The sequence below is a fragment of the Symsagittifera roscoffensis genome, chromosome 8 (genome assembly GCF_963678635.1).
Source record: "Symsagittifera roscoffensis chromosome 8, txSymRosc1.1, whole genome shotgun sequence".
NCBI classification, from domain to species: domain Eukaryota; kingdom Metazoa; phylum Xenacoelomorpha; order Acoela; family Convolutidae; genus Symsagittifera; species Symsagittifera roscoffensis.
This window is the reverse complement of record NC_087069.1, coordinates 6,449,192-6,472,380: the sequence shown is the minus strand read 5'-3', so window position 1 is coordinate 6,472,380 and position 23,189 is coordinate 6,449,192. Positions and strand designations below refer to the sequence as shown.

The window sequence follows — 23,189 nt, the reverse complement described above, 5'->3', positions numbered from 1 at the left end:
AGTCCGCTCGGATCTTATGTAAACAATTAAAACAATAGCCTGTTGTATTTGTGTAGCTTCCTACACTTCCTACACAAACGTTATAGGATGTTTTCTAGTGTAAACTTGTTTTTTTCACAAAATAAATCTTATTTTTAAAGATCTCGATTTATAATGTTATCTTTAAAGCAGGTTATCTTGCAAGATTTTGCCAGAATCTTACAAGATCTTTTGAAAAGATGTATCCTCTTTGAAAGAATCTGAATGTTGCAAGATTCTTACAAGAACTTGTAAGATAATTTCACTTGGTCAACTAGGGTGTAGCTGCAGCTTCAACAATAAACATGTAATTAACTCTGCTAAGAAAAATGGTTTTTAACCGAACTGAAACGACTCATCATCACGTTAAAAATGTGACAGTTAAATCTTGACATCAATTTCATGATGACTGACTTTCAAATATCCTTCAGTGTCAATTGGTGATTGTCCAAGATCGGGTTTCTCAGATAAATTATTTTGTTGATAAAAAACTATTTTTTTTTCATCTTTAAATCAAATTTAATATTTTTATTAGTTCATGGTAATCATTGTTAGTATATATATATTGAAATTCGTCAGTATTTTAATGCGAAAATTGATGAGGGTGAAGTTTTTTCTTTTTCTGTTCAAGTAGTTTGCGCTGTTCGTCAAAATGTTTCGTACACTCCTCGAAGAACTCCAGTTGCAGTCTGCAGGCCGTTTCGAATTCTGACATCTTCGGGACTTCCTAAATCATTACCTTCAAAATATACTAGCGGATCTTTTGCAATCTTCCTCTTTGCAAAAGGGGAAGAAGCGTTACTAGGTACAAGGCAATGTAGGGGGTGGGGGTATGGGGTAGTTGAGGATATCTGTTTAATGGAAAGGTACCAAAACGATAGTAATTTTTAAGTTACATATGATTACAGGTAGCGCAGCGATAAAATTATGTGCTCAAACCATTCAATCCAAAGCTTCAATTCATTAAAACACTTGAAATGTTAAAAAAATTTAATTTTCGCTTTTGTCTTTATGAGAACTCGGCAAACTTCACGCTCTTCAATTTATATTTTCAAATGATAAAATCATGAAGCGTTCAAAAACTGCGGAAACCGGGAATTCAAAAATTTTTGTCAGTTTTAGTTACTTGATCAGGAATGGTTACTTCTTTCAAAAGCTGAGTTTGAAATATTAATTTCGGTTTCTGTATGAGGCAAAAATGCATGCTATGATAAAACGTAATCAATAAAATTTCAAAGTGATTTATCTTCCATTTTTCTATTTCGTACTATGAGTTATAGAAACCATTATCGAAGTTTTTCAGAAAAGAAGATGTTAAACTACGCTTTAAAATACTTAGCAATTTTTCTAAATTCAAGTGTCTGGAAGATTTTCAAGACTTCAGAAAAAAGTGATAAAAATTTTTTAATTCAACCGCGTATGTTGTATTAACTTGCTTAGTTTTTATTAGTACGGTTTGTCCACAAGAGAAGGACCAACATACGAGCTGTTGAGCTCTTCGCTGAGAATGTTGCCACACCCTCAAACAACGAGCACGGATCATAGTGGGTCTCGAACATCCGACCTGTCAACAGAGAGGCGGAAACGTAGCCACGACGTAGCCACTACACCACCATTCCGCTAGTCCTTAATTTATGACTTATTTAAAAACTTTCACTAACCTCAAGAAAAAAAGTACTTCCTTCCTTTATTTCCCCCAGGAACTCATTGATTATCTTCAGATTTCCATCTCTCGATTGGCTTTTGAACTTTTGACAGATGACATATGAGAAAATTGAGTGCCACAAATTTCCACACGTTTCCTCGTCTAGCTTCACAGGCTCAACTGACTCGAACATTCTAGACAGCAGAGTCAGCACAACAGCTCCGGAAGCATATTTCATTTTCGCTCGAATAATTGCAACACCATCTTCCGCGATATGATCCAGCATGACAATCAGTTGAGATAACAGCATTTCATAGTTTTGGAGAGCTGTTTCATTGGAGTGTCCTTCATAATCTTCATTTCCATGCCACGACCCATCCATAGTCACAAGCTGGTATTTATCATACCATTTGACATGATTATCTAACAAAAAGAATTCGAAAAAATCAATAAACAAACATCGTCTAAAAATGTGTTTAATACTACCAATGCGACCAATGCGACCCAAATCAGGTATATAGCAAACATTGTGACTCAAATTGAGCATGTTGCTATTATGCGCGACCGAAGAATTTTAATGCGACTCTGTGCGACCATTGTGACTCGAAATGGGTTGGTTGCATTTTTGCACAACCGAAGAATTGTTATGCGATTTTGCGCGGCCCAAAAAAATTTTGATCATTATTTTTCAAATATACTAAGCAAGGTTCAAACGTTTTTAAACCCCTCAAGATTTGAAATCTAATTGAGCGATTTTCTAAGAAAAACGCTCAAATCAAACCACTCATTTTGAAGAAAATTTCTGAGCACAATCGACTAAGAAGCCGCTCAAATCTTGCGTCAAATTAGGTGGAAATTCTCGACTCCGGACCCAAGTGGCGACTTTGCGCGACCCATGAGAGTATGCAATTTCGGTCACTGAAAATCCATTTCGGCAATCCAATTCCGTCGCAAAATGAGTCGCGGTCCTCGGCCTGGTATGTTTGCTTGCAATTTATAAAATATGCAGCTTTTTTTTTTCAAATGTTAAATAAACTTAGGGGTACAGGAACATAGAAACTTCAAGGATGGCGAGCATCAAACGTTTTCAACTCATGGAGTCCTTCATTAACCAACATCCTTACCAAGCAAATTTTTAGATGAATCATTAAGCATTTTGGGACCAAAAAGGTTACTTTACTTTTGTTGTGTGCTTTCGAGACAGATAACACAAAATTAATTTTATTCATGAATCAACTAAGATTTTTGTTTATAGTTTTTGAAAAGTTGCTGTCATTCAAATGTTAGTTTCAACTTGCTTCAGAAAAAAAGCATCAAAAAATAACTATCACAGCAACGTTTTTTTTGGAATGGGTGCATTGAGTAAGTTTGTTGAACTTGTAGTTCGTAATCCATATTTGATGTTATTTTGAGCATTCTTGACAATTTCAGAATTAATTTTCATTAGTTAGCAACAACCACCCAATTATATAGCCTTACTTTTACGCTTAAGAATGGCCAAGAAAAGCTGAACATGGTATGCTAACTTTAGATTGCTCATTTTTGTCGCTTGTGAACAATTGAAGTTGATTTAACACTCAAACTTTCATAATATACTCATTACTCGTATTTTTCTTCAGTAAATAGTATTTTTTGAAAGTTGAAAAAAAGAAGATTACAACCCATTAATACTTGACTGAAAACTCTTCTTTTCATAACAAATTCGAGTCAATTTTAGATCATTGTAATCGACCATACTGAATTAAAGCTTGTTTTCCCCCAATTTCTTCTTTAACCCTGTATTCAAGTCGACGTTGGCTTGTGGGAAAATTTGGAACAACTGTTTCAACAATCTATTTCAAGGTATAATATTTTTGTTCTCAAAATAATTGTGTTCAAGATGAACATTTTTTGATTTTCTTGAACATTTTTTGATTTTTGAAAAAAAAAAACAGTTTTTTTGCTTTAATGGTTATTTTGACTGGGTTTACCTTCAACCAGCGCGGGACTCTTCAAAAAAATATGAAGTGATCTCTATTAGTTTTTTGTTTTGTGGTAAAAACTAGTGCTCAGTTGAGTCATATGGTGACAAGACATCTCAACTTTAAAGGTTTTGTTATCTCCAGCAAAATTGTAGTCCATTATTTCATCAAAAGAGATATTTTTGGCTTGATGAAATTTTGGCAAATTATTAGACTAACTGATTGGATAATTGGTCATTTTCGGCCACTTGGGGTACTTTAGGGCAACTTTCAGCTAATTGCACAATTTCGGCCAATCGCGTCGTTTTTTTGGACAAATTTCGGCTAATTGCACAATTTCGGCCAATTGGGTCGTGTTTGGACAAATTCGGCTAATTGCACAATTTCGGCCAATTGGGTCGTGTTTGGACAAATTCGACTAATTGGACAATTTTTGCCAATTCGGATACTTCAGGGCAACTTTCGGCTAATTGCACAATTTCGGCCAATTGGGTCGTGTTTGGACAAATATCGGATAATTGGACATTTTCGGCCACTTGGGATACTTTAGGGCAACTTTCAGCTAATTGCACAATTTCGGCCAATCGCGTCGTTTTTTTGGACTAATTTCGGCTAATTGCACAATTTCGGCCAATTGGGTCGTGTTTGGACAAATTCGGCTAATTGCACAATTTCGGCCAATTGGGTCGTGTTTGGACAAATTTCGGCTAATTGCACAATTTCGGCCAATTGGGTCGTGTTTGAACAAATTTCGGCTAATTGCACAATTTCGGCCAATTGGGTCGTGTTTGAACAATTTTCGGCTAATTGCACAATTTGGGTCGTGTTTCGACAAATATCGGCTAATTTGACACTTTCGGCCAATTGGGTCGTCTCTGGAAAAATTTCGGCTAATTGGTCACTTTCGGCCAATTGGGTCGTCTCTGGAAAAATTTCGGCTAATTGGTCACTTTCGGCCAATTGGGTCGTACTGTCCAGAATATCGTCCTGAAAATCCTCTGGAATATCGTCCGGAATATCGGGTCCGGGTCGGCGGACCAAAATGTGCCGCACTCTCGTATCCTGTAAGATCTACAAAAACCTGCTTCAAAATCTGTAAATTATCGGCAACTTAACAGATAATATGAAGAGTAAGTAATATATGACAACAATCAGTTTAACATTTTCGGTTAGCATTTTAGCAATACGGTTTTCAACAATCTCAAAAATCTATAAACATTTTGATGGCAAACTGACCTTAATCGGACAAACCAGTAGTTTTTCAAGGCCTTTTGTCTAAGCAAATCTAATTTTAGCTTTTTCACTTTCGCGCTATAATGACGTCATTAATTTAAGCGCGAACATCTTCCGCGCCCAAAGGAGCAAAAACGGGTGCGAGTTTTACGGCCGGTCGAGTTAGCTCCCCGGAGCGGGTGGTAACTACGGCGGATCGGGCTATGTTGTCTTTTCCGTAATTAAGGGTTTTTATACGAGCCAGAGGGTAGTGTCCCCTTGGGCTGCGTTCGTCAACAATCCACACTAAATCCCCTGTTTTTAAAATAACGTCACTATCGGAGTGCCACTTACTGCGTTTATTTAGTGCTGGCACATAATCTCGCAGCCAACGACTCCAAATTGCGTTGGCGTAGCTTTGCGCTCGGATATATTGCTTTCGATGGTCGAAGTGCTCCTGGAAAGAGAGAGAAGGAAAGCTAGTACCATTTCGGCCTAACAAAAAATGATTAGGAGTTAACACCTCGAAACCATCCGGACTTGCACTTACTGATGTTATAGGTCGAGCGTTCAGTGATTGTTCTACAAGACAGAAAGTTGTTTCAAGGACTTCGGGAGTGAGCTTTCTACTTCCTATTATTGCGTAGAATACCCTTTTACAACACCGAACGAGGCGTTCCCAAGAACCACCGTGATGCGGGGCTGCCGGGGGGTTAAATTTCCACTTAATACCTTTTTTCGCCAGCTCTGGGGGTGCTTGATCGTTCCATGACTGAATACATTTTAAGAGTTCTTTCTCGGCTCCCACAAAATTGGTGCCGTTATCAGACCAAATGACTGATGGAGTGCCGCGACGGGCAATGAATCTTTCGATTCCCATTACACACGAACTCGTGTCCATGGATGAGACAATCTCAATATGTACAGCTCTGGTGGTCATACATGTAAAAAGGAAGCACCATCGTTTTTCAGAACTCCTCCTGATTGAGACGTAAAAGGGTCCAAAGTAATCAACACCACAGTTTGTGAAGGGAGGCTGGCGGTAACCAAGCCTTTCAACTGGAAGCTCTGCCATCATAGGTGTGACAGTTTTGGCTTTGCGCTTCCTACATATAAGGCAGTGGACTTCAATGGACTTCAATAAAGAGCGAAGGTTCAAGATTGCGAACTCTAAGTGAATTACAGCTCGCAGGTAGTCTAAGAACTGGTGCTGATAGCGATAATGAATATCACTTACGAACAATTTCACCAAAGAATGCCTTCCATCAAGGATTATAGGGTGTTTTGTGTCATATTCAGTTTCAACTAGGCGGCGAATTCGCCCAGTTGAACGAATGAGGCATGCAGGACCCATAAACGGTGCATACTGTGCAATACGACTAGACTTTTTGACGGTTTTGTTGCAGGACAGGAGTAAATATTCCGCTTCAAAAGATTCCTTTTGGGAAATCATCAAAAGTCGTTGTTTGGCGGTTTCTAATTCAACCGGATCGATTATTTCCTTGACTTTAGTGCGGTAGTGCCGGTGTTTCGGACTAAGTCTGAGCATGAAGGCAACCACTCGCTGGAGTTTACGAAACGAGCTGAACTTTTGCCAATCAAATAAAATGGGTTGTTTTTGATTTAGTGCAACGTTTGAAAAATTAGAGGCTTGCTGTAAGCCTTCATTGAGGTCACAAGCGGGACCAGCCAGGCGGATTTTCTTAAGTATTTCTATGCTCGGCTTGAAAGGCCACTCGCCACTTTGCAGCAGACTTGGCCCGTTCACCCAGCTGCTTGTTTTTAAGGACTCCGCTGAGATTCCTCTGGTTCCCGTATCAGCAGGGTTGTCTCCACTTAAGACATGAAACCACTGGTCTACGGTCGTACTTTCTAGAATCTCTCCAATCCGGTTTGCCACGAACGTGGGTTGCTTACTACCTGAGTTTAACCACTGGAGCACAGTGGTGCTGTCAGTCCACATGAACGTGTTTGACACAGGAATGGTTAGAGCTTTGAGGACATCTTCCTTCAAGCGGGTAGCGAGTAACGCGGCCTGCAGTTCAAGCTTCGGTATGGAAAGCGCTTTCATGGGCGCCACTCTTGCTTTTCCAAAGACGAAGGCAACTTGTGTTTCGAGTGAAGTTTTCACACGGGCGCGAAGAAAAGCTACAGCACAAAAAACTTCTTCTGAGCTGTCACCGAACATGTGTAACTCAACCCAATCGACTGGTCCGGAGAAGTAGCTGCGCTTTATACTCATTTTCCCTAGAGATGGCAAACCAGAGTGCCAGGCAAGAAATTTTGTCTTGATATCAACGGGTAGCTGATCATCCCATTGTTGACCATGAATGCGCCAGATTTCTTTCAACAATAATCGCGCTCTTACGGTATAGGGCGCTACGAGACCTATGGGGTCGAAAACGGAAGAAACAAAACTTAACACTGTTCGCTGTGTTATCGAATTTTTAAGTTCACGATTGACACCACGGCTTACGACCAAAGTGTCGTCAATATGGTCCCACTTCAGACCAAGAACATGAGAAGAATTATCCCCACAAGTTACAATATTTTTACTTTCCTGTTGCGGCGCGCTTTGGGGCGGGTTTAACTCTTTATTAAATTTAGTTACGTTACTTATGAACTTAGTTAATTTAAAACCACCTAGAGCTAACAGAGTAATCAACTCTTGACTCATTTTAAATGCAACATCAGGGTCCTCAAAGGAGTCAAGGTAGTCGTCCATATAAAATTTCTCTAGAACTGCGGACGCTGCGTCAGGGAACATCGCCTGATTATCCGTTGCAGTCCGTTGCAATGCATAATTTGCACACGTTGGCGAATCTCTTGCTCCAAAGATATGTCTGGTGTACTGGTGTACAACCACATCGGCTGTGGGGTCCTCCCGCCACAGAAAACGAAGAGATGGTTGGTCCTCTGGAAGGACGCCGACTTGTAGGAACATCCCTTCAATGTCAGCCGATACGGCAAAATGATGTTGACGAAAACGGAGGAGAACGAACACAAGGTTCTGCAGTAGGTCGGGTCCTACTAGCAACGATTTGTTCAATGACGTACCGTGGAATTTAGACGCTCCGTTAAGGACACGCCTCACTTTACCAGGTTTGTTTGGGTTCACCACGGGATGGTGAGGAAGATACCACTCGCGTATGCTGCGGTTCGAAAAATTATGGGGAGGAACTTGAATCACGTATCCTTTACTCAAATCATCTTCGATAGTTTTTGAGTATTGATCCCTTAAGTGAGGATCTTTCGCTAAACGTTTCTCCAACGATTTTAACTGAACCAAAGAGGAATAGTAATTATCTGGTAACATGATAGATTCTTCTGCCCAAAGCATACCTACAGCGTAACTTGATCCATCGTGGACGGTGGAGGAATCAAGTATTTTAGCCGCCCTTTTGTCTTCGGCTGAACGGGAATCGACCTGTTTGTAGGCTCCGTATGACTCTATTTCATACCAGCGTTTGATTTGACAAGCTAGTTCGGTATCATCCGTATTGCACTTGAAACAAGTAGAAAGGAAACCAGTAGATGTCGGCATTGGGCCGCTCAAGACCCAGCCTATTGGAAGGCGAACCGCGACGGGCGATTTGTTTGGATCGGCCTCACTCTTGAAATACTCCTCAGGCCGAATAGCATGGAAGGAGTCTTGACCAATTATTAAGTCTACATCGGCGTAGCTATACACAATTGGTTTGATGGGAGCAAGGTACGGATACTTTCTCTGTAATGCAGGGATGTTGACGGTATCGGTACCGACTTTAAGTTCATCCTTGACAAATGCGGTTAATTCGAATATGTATTCGAATCCATCGAAGTTAGAAGATACCTTCATCTGAACTTGTTTCGTTTTAACAACAGTCGTTGTGTTAATGCCATTTACTGTGAGATCCAAATCTCTTCCTGAGAGATTCAGACATTTGACTAATTTAGCCGATATCCAGGAATGACTAGATGCTGAGTCACACAATGTTAAACAATCAGCACTCTGGAAATCGGTGGAAACTTGGAGTTTGATTATGGGCAGTAACCCTTTCGATGTTATGATTGACGATTGGTCGTTCGAGATTGCGCAACTTACATCCAACGGAACGGGATTAATGTCTGCATGATTCGAACTTGCGTTTGGTATATTCTTGCTGAATGATTTTCGATCAGCGTTTGTGCTCACTTTATCCGGCTCTGCATTAGATCTTGGTTGACCAGCGTTGGATCTTGTATGGCTATCATTTTTTTCCGGATTTCGACTAGGAAAAACACGTTCAGCCCCATGGAGAAGTACACTATGGGTGCTAGTGCAACCTGGTTTGGTGCATTTCTTTGCTCGGGGACATTGCCGGAATGCGTGGTTCCCTTGTAAGCAGGAGAAGCACAATTTATTTTCCGCAGAGAATTTCGCACGTTGTGTTGGAGTTTTCTCCTTAAACACAGAACACTTCCACAAGGCATGTTTCCCCTTGCAGAGGATACAAGAAGGATATTCAAACTTTTTCTCAACTGTACTTGTCGAGGCAAAAACTCTCGTTACAGCTTTAGTTTTGGATGGCTCTTCGACTTTGGGTTTTCCAGGCATATTTTTCATTTGCTCATGAGCTTCTGCTTTATCTTTTAACCAATTGTTAAAGTCAATTAGGTTGGGGCGTGACCAATTACGTTTCACGACAAAAAGTGACCACGATTCTCTCATGTTTGGTGGAATTTTCGAAAGAGCTTGATTTAACAAAGAGACGCTTTTCAAATCTTCTTCATAATCAAGAGACCTAAAGACAGCCACTAGACTTGAAATGGTCATCGAGAAGCTAATGATGTTCTCAGAGTTGTGCATTCGAAGCTGCGGGAAACTGGACAACTTATCAAGGTGGGCCGTAATTACGTTTTGTGGCTGGCCAAACTTTCTTTCTAGAGTTTTCAGAGCATCTTTATACATTCTTCCACTGTATGCGAACTCTGCTATGGCTGACTTAGCTTTTCCCGTGACTAATGTTTTTAAATAAGTCAACTTCACATCATCACTTAGGGACGCTGCGTCTACAGTACTGCAAAATTGGCCAAACCATTCGTGCCATTGGAGCGGGTTGCCATCGTACTGGGCCAGCTTCCATTCTGGAAGGGGATCCTTCTTTGAGACTGACAGAGCTTGGACTAAGTCATTCAGTGTCACGGCTTGCGGTTGGGGAACTGGTTGCAACGACGGCAATGTGTTGCTAGGATCAGCTGCAAAAGGTTGCTGCTGATATATGTAAGTGTTTTCAGCCGATGCGTCGTGATTGGGAAACCCATAGTAAACGGTACCACCACTTGGTACGTGGGGGAATTGTTGCTGAGATATTGGCGTTACGGATGAAAAAACACCAACTGATGGGTTTGTGTTACCATCACTTGTTACCCCAGTGATACATTGGGTGACTGCGGGTGTCCACTGTGACATTAGTGGCAAATTGGGCTGACTAATAACGGCAGACTGTCCGCTAAACGGATTGTTCACTGACGCAGGGTTGCTATACACGTTATGTGATAGCAAGTTTTGATTTCTGCAGATTAAATTTGCAGGTGGTTGTGACACAATTGCATGAGGGGTGTATCCAGAGTATTGATTGGAGATGGCGGGCATGTTTCCAACAACTCGGGAATCGTTATTGAAGTTGTTGACGGGGATATGTTGAATGGACGACGAAGGATGAGGTACAGAGAAGTAACAGCATACCGGAGTATTGGTAGCTGCTGTTCCAGCTGGATTAAAAAATGATGATGTATTGTTTTCGCAAAGTGTAGCGTTATTGGAAATAAGCAACGACTGCGTTTCGTGATCAGGATTAGTGGATACAGCGTGTTTGATTTCATCGCCATCGCTGAAGGAGACGGTTGGTTGATAGGGATAACATTGTTGATCACAATCAAAAGTCCGATTCGGCAACGATCGTCGAGGTGAAGCTTCCGCTGTGGACACATTTCTGTGTTGATGCGAACCACTTTCTATATTTATACAGTTTTCAAACTTTGAAGAAGACGGAACTATCTTGGGTCCTTTTTGGTTTTCTAATGCATGATCAACCCAATCGTTTACCCTGTCAGAACGACGATCAACCGAAGACGCCAGCTCGAGATGCTGATCTATTTCAGACTCTTCGAGGTATTCAGTTTCAACCATTTTTGCTTCAGCTACTTTAATACGATTTTCTTCGCTTAATCGTTCCATTTCAAGCCGACTTTTTTCGATTCGTAAACGATGTTCTTGCTCTTTACGGTCAATTTCAAATTTAATTTCTTGTTGTTTTCGTTCCATCTCAATCAAATGCTGTTGCTCTTCGATGATGGCTTCCTGTTGTTTCAGTCTTAAGGTTGCTTCATGTTGTTTTTCCAACTCTTCTCGCTTCATCTTCGCTAGGAGCAGCTCTTTGCGGCGCTCACTGGGGGTCAATGATTTCATTGAGCTTTGCTTACTCGACCCGGATTTTGCCGATTTTGATGAAACTTTTGATCGACTAGTTTCACTGACGCAGACCTCTGAAGTTTGATTAGATTCCATATGAGCGCGAGCCTTACCAGTTACTTCATCGTTAACTTTAACTATCCTATCCCACCATGCAGCCAACTCCGTTAATAATTTGCTATGGTTATCGGTTTTATTAGCTAATATCACAAGTTCATCATTTTTAGCTAATGCTTTTTCGAGAATACTCTTGCAAGATTCAATTAAGGCGTTTATTTTTGTTTTCCGAATTGGTCCCTCTAAACTCTCAGTTATGCGACTGTGAACTACGGAAAGCTCATTTTCTAGTGATGTTCGACCATTCATCAATCGACGATATTTTAACTCAATTTGTTCTGTCATTTTGATTACTTTTAAACTTGTTCACTTCTACTCAACCGCTCAACTGCTCAGTTTGAGAGAAAAAAAAAGGCAATAATTAATTTAAGACCTTATATTTAGTATTGATAAATTATATTCTGACTCATTAAACAATATCACACCTTAGAGAAGCAATTTATTTATTTCCTAGTGCTGCTCAGCATTTCTTCTGTTTCGATTAGCTTGCCGCTTGCGTTTTCCTGGCTTAGGAGTATTTTTCTTGGAAATAATATACTTCAAATTCTTGCTATAACGCCTAAGGATCGTAAACGTTTTCAGTTCTAGAGAGGGATCCTGGTGTAGTTCTAAGTATTTTTGTCCTAACTCAGTGAGGTTCTGCTTCCTTCTAGATATCAGGTCTGTTACTATGTTAATAACTAATATACCTGACTCTTTCAACTTACTATATATATCTTCCGTGCCTACACGTTTACAGTAAACGATTGCATAAATATTACGTTTATAGTTTAAAAGAACCTTCTTAAGCACGTTAGGAGTTAGTGCGTTAAAGTTATTACTACGGTGTCGACTAATAGAGTTATTAACAGCGTCGTGCCAAATAACAATGTCGGTTCGGTTTAAGAGATAGTGATCAAGTTGATACTGACAAGTTTTACGAACGTTCACTGCGTTATGGTTGAAACTTAACCCGGGAATGGCTAAGCACGATTGAGATACACGCTTTTGCGAAGCGGGGGACAGTTTTTTCAAAGCGTGGTGCAGCGAGCTAGCAGCTAGTATGAACATTTAGTGATTTAAATCAACTTAAGAGGGAGGGAATCAAGCAAACCGCGACCTGACCTCCCGCAACACCCTGAGCTAACAAGGTTGTAGCAAAAGGTAAGACGATTTGCTTAATAATACGCTACGGGTCTGGACTACGGCTAATTTTATCCAATTGAACTAGTTTAGTTAGCTGCACCACGTTTCAAGAATAAACCCGGCGTTTTTTCAGATTTTTTTTTTTTTTTCGAAAATTTCGGATTTTTTCCGAAAATTTTCCAAAATTTTTTTTTTTTCGAATTTTTTTTTTTTCCGAAAATTTTTTTTCCACGTTTTCACCCAACGGTTCAAGTTCCAACAATAACCTGATGCGTTTGCGAAATTTTGATTTTTTTTTTTTTTAAGTCCAACACTTGGGGCAAAAAACTCGACTCGGTCGTTTAAATTAAATTATTATGAAACTAGGCGCTTTGCTGAATAATTTGCAAAACTTTAAAATTTTTGGAAAAAAAAAATCAAAAATTTTCAATTTTTTTTTTTTTCAAAATTTTTGCCCTTTTTTTTTTTCGATACGGTGTTGAGCTTAGAAACACGGTGTTAGGATAACGTAATTAAGGTTTATGAGGCCGGTTTTTTCCTAAACCCACAAAAAATTTTCTGATCGGGTTTTGGTATAGAGAAAAATTGGGGGTTACGATTTTGCCATCAAAAAACCTCGCATCAGAATTTAAAGCATCAAATCAGCAAGTTAGCACAAATGGATAAAGTTTTGGTTTTTTAGTCTTACAAGTTTTGTAGAGGCGTTCACCGGTAGAATCCAAATTCCACAGAAAACTTCGAGTGTCGAGAAAAAATGGGTGTCCACAATCCACAATCAGGATAACTGAAGGGCCACTTTCGGCTATTGCACAATTTCTGCCAATTGGGTCAAGTTTGGACAAATGTCGACTAATTGGACAATTTTTGCCAATTCGGATACTTCAGGGCAACTTTCGGCTAATTGCACAATTTCGGCCAATTGGGTCGTGTTTGGACAAATATCGGATAATTGGACATTTTCGGCCACTTGGGATACTTTAGGGCAACTTTCAGCTAATTGCACAATTTCGGCCAATCGCGTCGTTTTTTTGGACAAATTTCGGCTAATTGCACAATTTCGGCCAATTGGGTCGTGTTTGGACAAATTCGGCTAATTGCACAATTTCGGCCAATTGGGTCGTGTTTGGACAAATTTCGGCTAATTGCACAATTTCGGCCAATTGGGTCGTGTTTGAACAAATTTCGGCTAATTGCACAATTTCGGCCAATTGGGTCGTGTTTGAACAATTTTCGGCTAATTGCACAATTTGGGTCGTGTTTCGACAAATATCGGCTAATTTGACACTTTCGGCCAATTGGGTCGTCTCTGGAAAAATTTCGGCTAATTGGTCACTTTCGGCCAATTGGGTCGTCTCTGGAAAAATTTCGGCTAATTGGTCACTTTCGGCCAATTGGGTCGTACTGTCCAGAATATCGTCCTGAAAATCCTCTGGAATATCGTCCGGAATATCGGGTCCGGGTCGGCGGACCAAAATGTGCCGCACTCTCGTATCCTGTAAGATCTACAAAAACCTGCTTCAAAATCTGTAAATTATCGGCAACTTAACAGATAATATGAAGAGTAAGTAATATATGACAACAATCAGTTTAACATTTTCGGTTAGCATTTTAGCAATACGGTTTTCAACAATCTCAAAAATCTATAAACATTTTGATGGCAAACTGACCTTAATCGGACAAACCAGTAGTTTTTCAAGGCCTTTTGTCTAAGCAAATCTAATTTTAGCTTTTTCACTTTCGCGCTATAATGACGTCATTAATTTAAGCGCGAACAAACTGCCTAAATCGTTTTCCGAAAAATCACATAGGCCAACAATTGTGAAAATAAAAATTATGAGCAAAATCGGAAACTTAATGGAGAAGTAAAGAATTGGAATTATAGTCTAATAAGTTTGAGTATAATCGATTCAAATGGATTGGTATAACAGATTCAGCTTTTTATAAACCAAATTGAAAAAATATTAGCCATCAAAAACCAATTGTAATCATTGAGATTTCTGATAGCAATTATAGCAGCAACCGCAAAGGCGAAAAGCTTGAATTTTAAAATTATTATTGACAACACTAATAACTCAATAACTATTCGTCAATTAACCCGTTCAGCTTCAACATCCGACTCCTCTATCCCTTCTGTCCAAATTGCACCTACACGAGCCCAAAGAGTTTTCATGAAACGAAAACACCCTAACGCTACACGACAATTCCTCATTAGCCGCCCATCATCATCTCGACCTTGATCCCATCACCAGTATCATACTAATACACCCAAAATTTTAAATTATAATCTTCCCTTCTGTCCCCATTACACCTATTACAAAGGAGAAAACGCAGGCCAACGAGCACAATATAGAAATGAACATTCTCTCCTCCCAAAACTTTTATGGATTTCATACTAAAACTTCACTAACCCACTGAAACAACCCCTTAGAAAGAATCCCGATGATGACGAACTTTGTGACTCCATCATTCAACATTTAACTAACGCGCTTCACCTTAATCAATTTTTAAATATAGGACTTAATCAAACAATAATTAGATTCATTGCACAAAATGCTAACAGATAACCTATTATTTACAACGATCATACTGTTGTAAGATATATGGAAGATTCACCATATGACACTGACGCTGAAACCACCGCACAACTAACCGAAAAAAACTTTTTATCAAACCAGAATACATTTTTCACCTCGATTACCTTTCGACAGAAATTTCGACCACGCACTAACAAACACTAAAGCTTACGAACCTTTTTTCAGTAAGTTTAATCACTTCGCACTCACATCTAATTTCGTAACACCGAAAGAGAGAGATAATAAATTTTCACATGAATTTATGTTGAAAACAAAACTAACGCAGACTAAACTCATTACAAATTCATCCAACGAACATATCTTCATTTTTCACCATCTCGCAACCCAAATCACCGCTTCATGTTCATTATTTACGTCTCCTTGCTTCCTAAACTTACCATACTGTATTAAATCCACTAACTTACACGGCATCCTCTGAAACTACCACTCCCGCCCCATCACCATCCCGCTTGAAAACATATAACAAATCGAAGTAGCCCTATAGAAAAAACTCATAACCTTAAATTTAACCATACATTTTACAACCTCATACAAAACTCTAACCACGATTATCAGCTGTAACCAAAAAAGTTGAAATCATCAGAGCGCTTGAACTTCTGTTGCCACTGCTTTGCACTAAAAACGTATTTTGCATGCTTGCCAAGCTTTTAATAACTTCCGACACTATTAAAACCCACTTTACCCATGGATTTTCCCGACCGATAATCCTCGTAAGTGTGAGCTTATATTCTTATAAACCGATTAAATAAAAACAACTCACCGTTTTTACACGCGTGTTTCACCTTTTTGTTTTAGATTTCTAGAAGATTGAAATAGAAAAAAGAAATGAACATCAAACTCTAATTTAAAAGTCTAATAATGTGACATAAACTGTATCAGTAAAATATTTTTAATATTAAAGCAACGAATTAAAAGAAATACTGAAAATTCAAAACATGAAGAAGTAACTTTTTAACGAAGTAAAATATTGTTTGTAATCTATTCATGGGTGCTGTTTTTTATAAAGTTTGATTTTTCTGATATCATTTGACCAAATTTTCCGCATTTTCTACACTAAAACCGAGTAACACCCCGACGTAAAATTGTTTAATGACTGAATTTCTAGTTTTAAATACGAATTGATCACATTTTTGACTTGCTTTCACGCGTTTTCAAAACTTTCGCTGAACGCGGTTGGAAGGAATTATAAATAAGCTTATACAAACCAACGCAGCTCACTAAGGCCACAAAACCAACCGCATGCATGAGAAAGTCTTATGGTATCCAAACCAGATTAAACCCAGATTAAAACTCGATAAAGTATTTTTTTGAAACCCGCTTTCAACATTTATCAAAACCATTTGGAATACAAAAATATCAGAAGAATCGCACAAAACTTAACAATCTGATTTTGATACAAGGACACAACCAAAGAACCAAAGAGAAAAACAACTGATAAAAACGAAAGAAAAAGTTGAACATAAAAAGAGACTCTACTCAAAGAAAAGGTAATATTACTCTTCCGCAACTGACCTAACCCACCAATAAAAGACGTCCTGAGCATGCTCTATAGCCGGCCTCACCACCCGTACTACAACCAAGCTTGATACTATATGCACTCCTATTTTTGACGAGAGTAGCTCTAGGGTGAGCGATTCTGTATAATAACCAAAACTAATAAAACGCTTTTGCGAAAGCAACTAATGAATACCATAACGAAAATTGATCTCACTGACAAGATGCAGAGATACAAATACAATTTAAAAAGATTGCAGAGCAAAAGTAATGAGCAGAAGAGGGAGATGAAAACTCGATTACATTCCGACGCTGGAATGACAAATCTATTGATTTGTTGCCGTACTCACATCTCTCACAGGATTTAAAGTTTGGAACCATAATCGCAGCAAAGGTCCCCATTGAACAAGAATGTTGATCAACTCGATGTTGAAGTCACATACAAATCATACTCACTGAGCACTTCACACAGAGAATGTATACCATCTCGCTATTCGATGAATAGTTAAAAATGCACGTAGTCTTGCTCTACTTAACAAAACCAACCAAACATTGTACAAATCTGAAATCTTGACTCGATTAGACAACTTGATCTGAATACACGAAACACACTTCTGAATTACGAGCAACTGTACCCCTTCTTTTTCTACGAAGCCAACTAGTCCACAAAACGAGCAACTGTTCCTTCTCCTCCTTCACGCAACCACTGCTTCAAAAGAATCTATTCCAAGAATCAAAAAACTTCTCCATTCATCCTTCACAACAACAAACATTAAACTTAAAATTTTCTAAGGCCCGGGTGGGTAGAACCAGTTCAAAAGAATTATTTAATTTTTATTTCAACCACTATTTTTTTGATAAAAAATCTCTGTAAAATACTTAGAGCTAACCAATCATGATCCATAACTAACACTTACAAAATTTTGTAAGGCTGAAACTATTTGTAGTTTCAGCCAAAATAGAATAAATATAACTTAACAAACAGTGGCTCTTCTCCAGAACAGTTCCTGATATCTAATATCACAAATATCAGTTTACAATAGATCTATTAGGACTAGGAGAGGAAAGAGTGAGATTAAGATTGGCGTTAGACTAAGAATTTGCACGATTCTATGTGGCGAAAAATAATATAGCCTGACGAACATACGGTATATCTTGTCTGAAATTATTTTATGGTTGAGTTAACCCGGACTTAAACTCAAATCTCTTAATATAAAAATAACCTATAATAATTTCTACAAAAAATTTTTCGAATCAAATTTAAACTCGTAATTTCCTCAATGTTATTTCACCAATATATCCTATAATCTTATAGATTTAAATGCTATGAAAAAGAGTCTATTTACTCGATTATGATTTGACTACCGAAGAATTTTCTCAATTTACAGGGACAAAACTAAAATCAAGCTGTAATGAACTTTAGACGCTTAAAACTGGATGCGGGGTCCTTAACGTGATCGTATTTCTTAACTGGCAAAAAAATCCGTCAAAAATGGCTAGTTAAAAAGTCGAAATTTGTCTGAAGAAAAAAAAACCCACCCCGAGCACAAATATTCCGTTAATTTTGTATCGAAAGTCGGAACAATAATATCTTTAGCTCGCTCACTTTTTGTAGCTTGTGAAAAATCATAGTTACTCTAACACTCGGTTTATCATAAAATATTACTCTTCATTATTTATGTATTTAACCCTCCGGATAATCGGGTATACCGTTTGAACACGCTTGCCCGCGATTTGTCCACGCTTTGACAAGCGTGGACAAAAGGCATACTCGATTATCCGGAGGGTTAAATACATAAATAATGAAGAGTAAAATTTTATGATAAATCGAGTGTTAGAGTAACTATGATCTTTCACAAGCTACAAAACGTGAGCGAGCTAAAGTTATTATTGTTCCGACTTTCGATACAAAAGTAACGGAATATTTGTGCTTGGGGTGGGTTTTTTTTCTTCAGACAAATTTCGACTTTTTAACTAGTCATTTTTGACGAATTTTTTTGCCAGTTAAGCAAATTCTTCGAATTTTACCACAATGAACATGGTGCATTTTTTTGTGAATTTCGAAACCATAAGTTTACCCCAAAAATGGATCAATTTGGTGTTTTGTAGTTAATCAAGAGTTACGTAGAAAGTATCAAGTAGAAATTTTTATCAGAAAGAGCCTGTTACAAAGACCAACAAAGTTATAGATAAAAATACAAAAACAGGTATAAGAGAAAATAATTTTGCTTGATACTCGAAAAATGTGAAAATGTAAGGTTTACAACAGAAAACCAAAAAAATCTTTGTTTAAATACAATTAGCGCAAATTTTGGAGACTTTTGGGGACGAAATTTGCAAAAAAAATGCATCATATTGATTTGGTTAAAGTTTCAAGGAAAGTTTGTTCTCTTCTTTCTGTTTTGACCTACCCCAATTCGAGAAAATTGAGTTTGAACTTTCTAACTTTGTGCATTTTGTCCGGATGATTTTAATTAGCACCGTAGTTTTTAGAAAATTTGTCAGAATTTAAAGTTTCGCGTTGGCCTTTTTGCTGGAGCTTTATCTGCTTTTTCTTTGAAAAATTGCTTGGTAGATCTTTATTGAATGAAAAGTTTTTTCAGTAGATGCCTTAAAGTGGGGGCGAGGGGACGTTAGCGAAAAGGGCAATCCTCATGCATTGATATTTTCACAGCATAATACAGTTTTGACCATTTGATTGCTATTTAAACGCCCTCTCAGTATCTGAGGGTCAAAAATTTTATTCAGAAAACTAACATTATGTTCGATAAATTTGTTAAAAAATATGAACGCTTTCAGAAACGCAATTATCGTTAATTTAAATTCAATTTTTCGAAGAAATTACTAGCATCTTCAAGTAATCCAGAACCCGTTTTGGTTAAAAAAACATTTTGGTACTAAATTTTGATATAAATCTAACCTTTAGCAAGAGACGCCAATTTAACAATGTCACCATAGTCTGGTCCATGCATGTTCACTGAAATTTTGGTCCATGCCTGTTTTGGACTGTCTTCAATCCGCATTGGCCAGCCACCGTTCGCCTCTGGCAATGTGAAAACGTGAACTGTTTCCTTGCGTTCCATTAAGACTTTACAGAAACCACCCGGTGCACCGCATAAGTTCAGAACCAAAGTGAACTCATAATCCTTCAATTTCTCCTTCAGTAAATATTTTAAAGCCTTATAACAATTGTTATAGAAGAAGAAAAAGCTTTGTTTATTTTTCCTAAGCTTGGATTTTGGTTTCCTACGTTTGTTTGCGTCCACAAGTTTCCAATACTTGTTATCCATTGAATCAACAAAAGTTTTATATATGGAATTCTTTTCAACGAGTTTTCCCATCGTTCCTCGAGCAAAAAGGATTCATTTTCATTTCTGGTGCCCATTATTCAAATATTGAGCAGTTTGGCTGGTACTTTTTGAATAAATCTAACCAAACTTTTTACCAACGGTTTTCAAGATTTTATTAGTTTACGCTATTTGAACAACGTTGATCAGCACAAAAAGTATATAATAAAAAAACCAAGTGAAGTTAACGTCTAATAAATAAACACATGCATTTAAAAAAGCACGTAGCTTGAAGCTTCTAAAAAGCGTGCATATTTTTAACAGTTTAAATATCTGTCTTTTGTAAAACTTAGTTTTTAGAAAGTTTCAAATATAGATTTGGTTTTAAAAAAGGGTTTGCTTAGTGTTCAAACTTTAGCTCGAAACTTGCTGTAAAATAGTTGAGATTTTGCGCTCGCCACTTTTTTCTGCATTTACAGGTCTTGTGCCCTTTTTTCAATTATTTTGCTGGTACATTTTTTTCAAAGTACAATTATTTGCAAATTTTAATTTTAAAAAGCAAAAGTTTTATTCGACTTTTTTGACGGAACATTTTTTACATGGGGTGGTTTGTTTTATTCAGTGATTTTTATCAATTATTGTGTCATCTGACAAATGTTTTTGTCTTGAGCTCAAATTAAGAAGATATTTCACCTGTGATTAATTTTTGTGAAGTTATAGGGGTTGAAAATTAAATATTTTTGAAAATTGATTATTAGTGAAGTTATATGGGTTTGAAAGGTATTTCTATTTTTTAACATGCGTAAACGGCGGATTAAATTGCTCCAAAATAAATAAGGATACTAATTTTGTCATTTTTATAAAAAATCAGATGCTAATTTTTTCCTTTTTTCTTTTTTCCTACCATTTCGGATGAAACTAAAAACCAAAAACTTCAAAAAATTTTCCTTGAGAAATTTATTCGAAAATTTTTTTTATCGAAGTTCTCGGAGAGAGTCAGAACGTTCAGGGCTTTGCATTGAATGGGAATGCGTTCACATTTTTATACACTTTTTTTAAAAATTGACAGTCTAAAAATTATATCTAAAAATAAAGTTTTAGCAAAACTGTCGGAGAAAAAAGAAGAGCAGGCAGAATATTCCGAGCTGATACACGAGCAGTTTTTTTGTTGTCATAAGCACATAAAAATTTTACAACACACTATCGGATTTGCTGATATTCATTTTTCATCAAAAGTGTTTTTTTTATTTGAATGTATAGTGATTTCAAGTACACTTTCACTCAAAACACAGAGAAACAAAAGCTGAAAAATATTGTTGTTATTTTAGTACAATTTTTGACAAAAATAAATAAAATCATCTTATTAAAAATCCATTTAGCCAATAAGTTGTTTTTGGGTTATTTAAGTTCACACGGCCCAAAATTTAAAGTCTTGGAACATGAAAACAAATTGTAAAATTTTGCTCGTGATAAATTTTAAAAACAAAGTAAATTATTACATTTTTTATCTTATATTAAAATTTTTGTGCCATGATAATTTCAAGAGTTTGGGTCATTGAACAAAAAAAACTAAGGTTTTGTTCCAACCAGGCGCGGATCTAGGATTTTCTCCACGGGGCGGATTTTCAAAAAAAATTGAAAATTTTGTCGACCGTTTTTTAGGTCGACCAAATTGATTTTCTGGGGCTCTCACAAACCACTATAAAGAATAAAATTTGAAGAATATTTCTGCGCCGCAGGCAAAATTTTTTAGATAAAGGCTAAAAAAAAAAAAGAGGCGTTTACAAGCACTTTTTGGAAAACTTCGACCAAAATAACGCGTTTTTTCGGCGCGCTCCCCCTCAAAGTTAGAATAGATTGGCGCCAAAGGCGCCCTTAGAAAAGTTTTTAGGTCAGTCAGCCAAAAACAGATATCTCAAAATAGTACGAAGGGGTCGAACTCCTCTGCCATTGAAAATGTGATCGAACTTTTCCTTCGGGTATCAGGTATCACAAATAATTATGAGAATGGTACCACAAATCAGGTACCACAAATAATTAGGGGATGAGGTCAAAAGATGCATTACGTTAAATTACTTTCAGTTTTGATCCGAACGAAATTTTAAAAATTTAAAAATCTGGCCGAATGTCGAAAAAAAACCAGTTCGGTTTCAGCTTTGCGCTGATTTCGAGCGAGTATAAAACTAGCAAGAAGGTCATAAAATCAGGGGCGGATTCAGGGGGGGGGGGGTGGCGGGGGAGGCAAACGCAACCTCCCCCCCCCCCCCCCCACCCTCAGGGATTGGAACCCCTGCAGACCCAAAGGGTCCCCCTTTGGTACTTTTTAAGAAATTCATTTTTGGCTGACTGACCTGACCCTACAATTTTCTAAAAGCACCTTCGGCACCAATATATGAAAACGGGCTAAATGAGTCTATTTTTAGTAATCTCAATTTTTTCCAAACTTTTTTTTATTATTTATACCTCAAAGTTTTGTTTGAAGAGGCTGAACGAGCCCAAATTTTACAGAAAAGAGGAGCTAAATGGGCTCAGTTTTTAAAATGTGTTCCCTTTCACTGGTTCTTTTTTTGTTTATACTTAACTTGAGCTACATTCACGTGACTACTGTTGTCCTATCATCAGTTCCTGCTGTGAGTTCAACGACTATTTTTTCGCCAACCTGGAGGCTCTCTCTTACTCTTTTGGGGGACCAGTCATCTTGGGTTTCATCCTAGCCACATTTCTACTCACGATTGTGCTCATATGCTGTTGCTGTTGTTGCTGTTGCTGCTGCAGGAAATCATCCGCAGGAGTCGGCTTCTCGTCCGCGTGAACACTTCAAAAAGCGTTTTACGACAAAATTCAAATATTCTTGAGTTTTTTCTCCGCAAAGGCTACATATTTTTGAGCGGGTATAAAAAAGTATTGGATCTTTGTCGTTACACAAAAAAGGTAGACAAAATTTTTTTTCGAAAGTTTTTTGAAAAAACGCCCCCTCGAGAAAATCCTAGATCTGCCCCTGCATTAAATCATCAATTTCTTAAAATCAATTAGCAGTCAGTCACATTATTTTGAAAGTTTCTAGTAGCATTTTGTAAAACTGTTTTTGATTTCAAACTTTCGATTTCTCCATCATTTCTAATAATTTTAGTCAGTAGATCAGAAGTCAAGTCGCAGATTTATTTTAAGTTTCAGAAAAACTAGACATTCTGAAAAGTGGCTGTGAACATTCTGGACATTCTAGACATACAGTCTAGTCTGGAAAATCTCGAAGATCTGAGAATAAGGTCGATATAGTCTAAAAATGAAAATGCAGAATCCTCA

At 37.7% G+C, this 23,189-nt stretch overlaps 1 protein-coding gene across 1 annotated transcript; it reads right to left on the bottom strand.

Annotated features, from left to right (window-relative positions):
- Nucleotides 1-601: 601 nt before the first annotated feature.
- On the bottom strand, nt 602-20,084 carry LOC134853440 (uncharacterized). Its single transcript, XM_063869439.1, has 4 exons — nt 20,049-20,084; nt 19,520-19,757; nt 1,680-2,086; nt 602-745 (listed from the first exon to the last, which is right to left on the bottom strand). Exons 2-4 carry the CDS (start codon nt 19,680-19,682, stop codon nt 602-604), a joined length of 714 nt encoding a protein of 237 aa, XP_063725509.1. The 5' UTR covers nt 19,683-19,757; nt 20,049-20,084.
- Nucleotides 20,085-23,189: the final 3,105 nt, after the last annotated feature.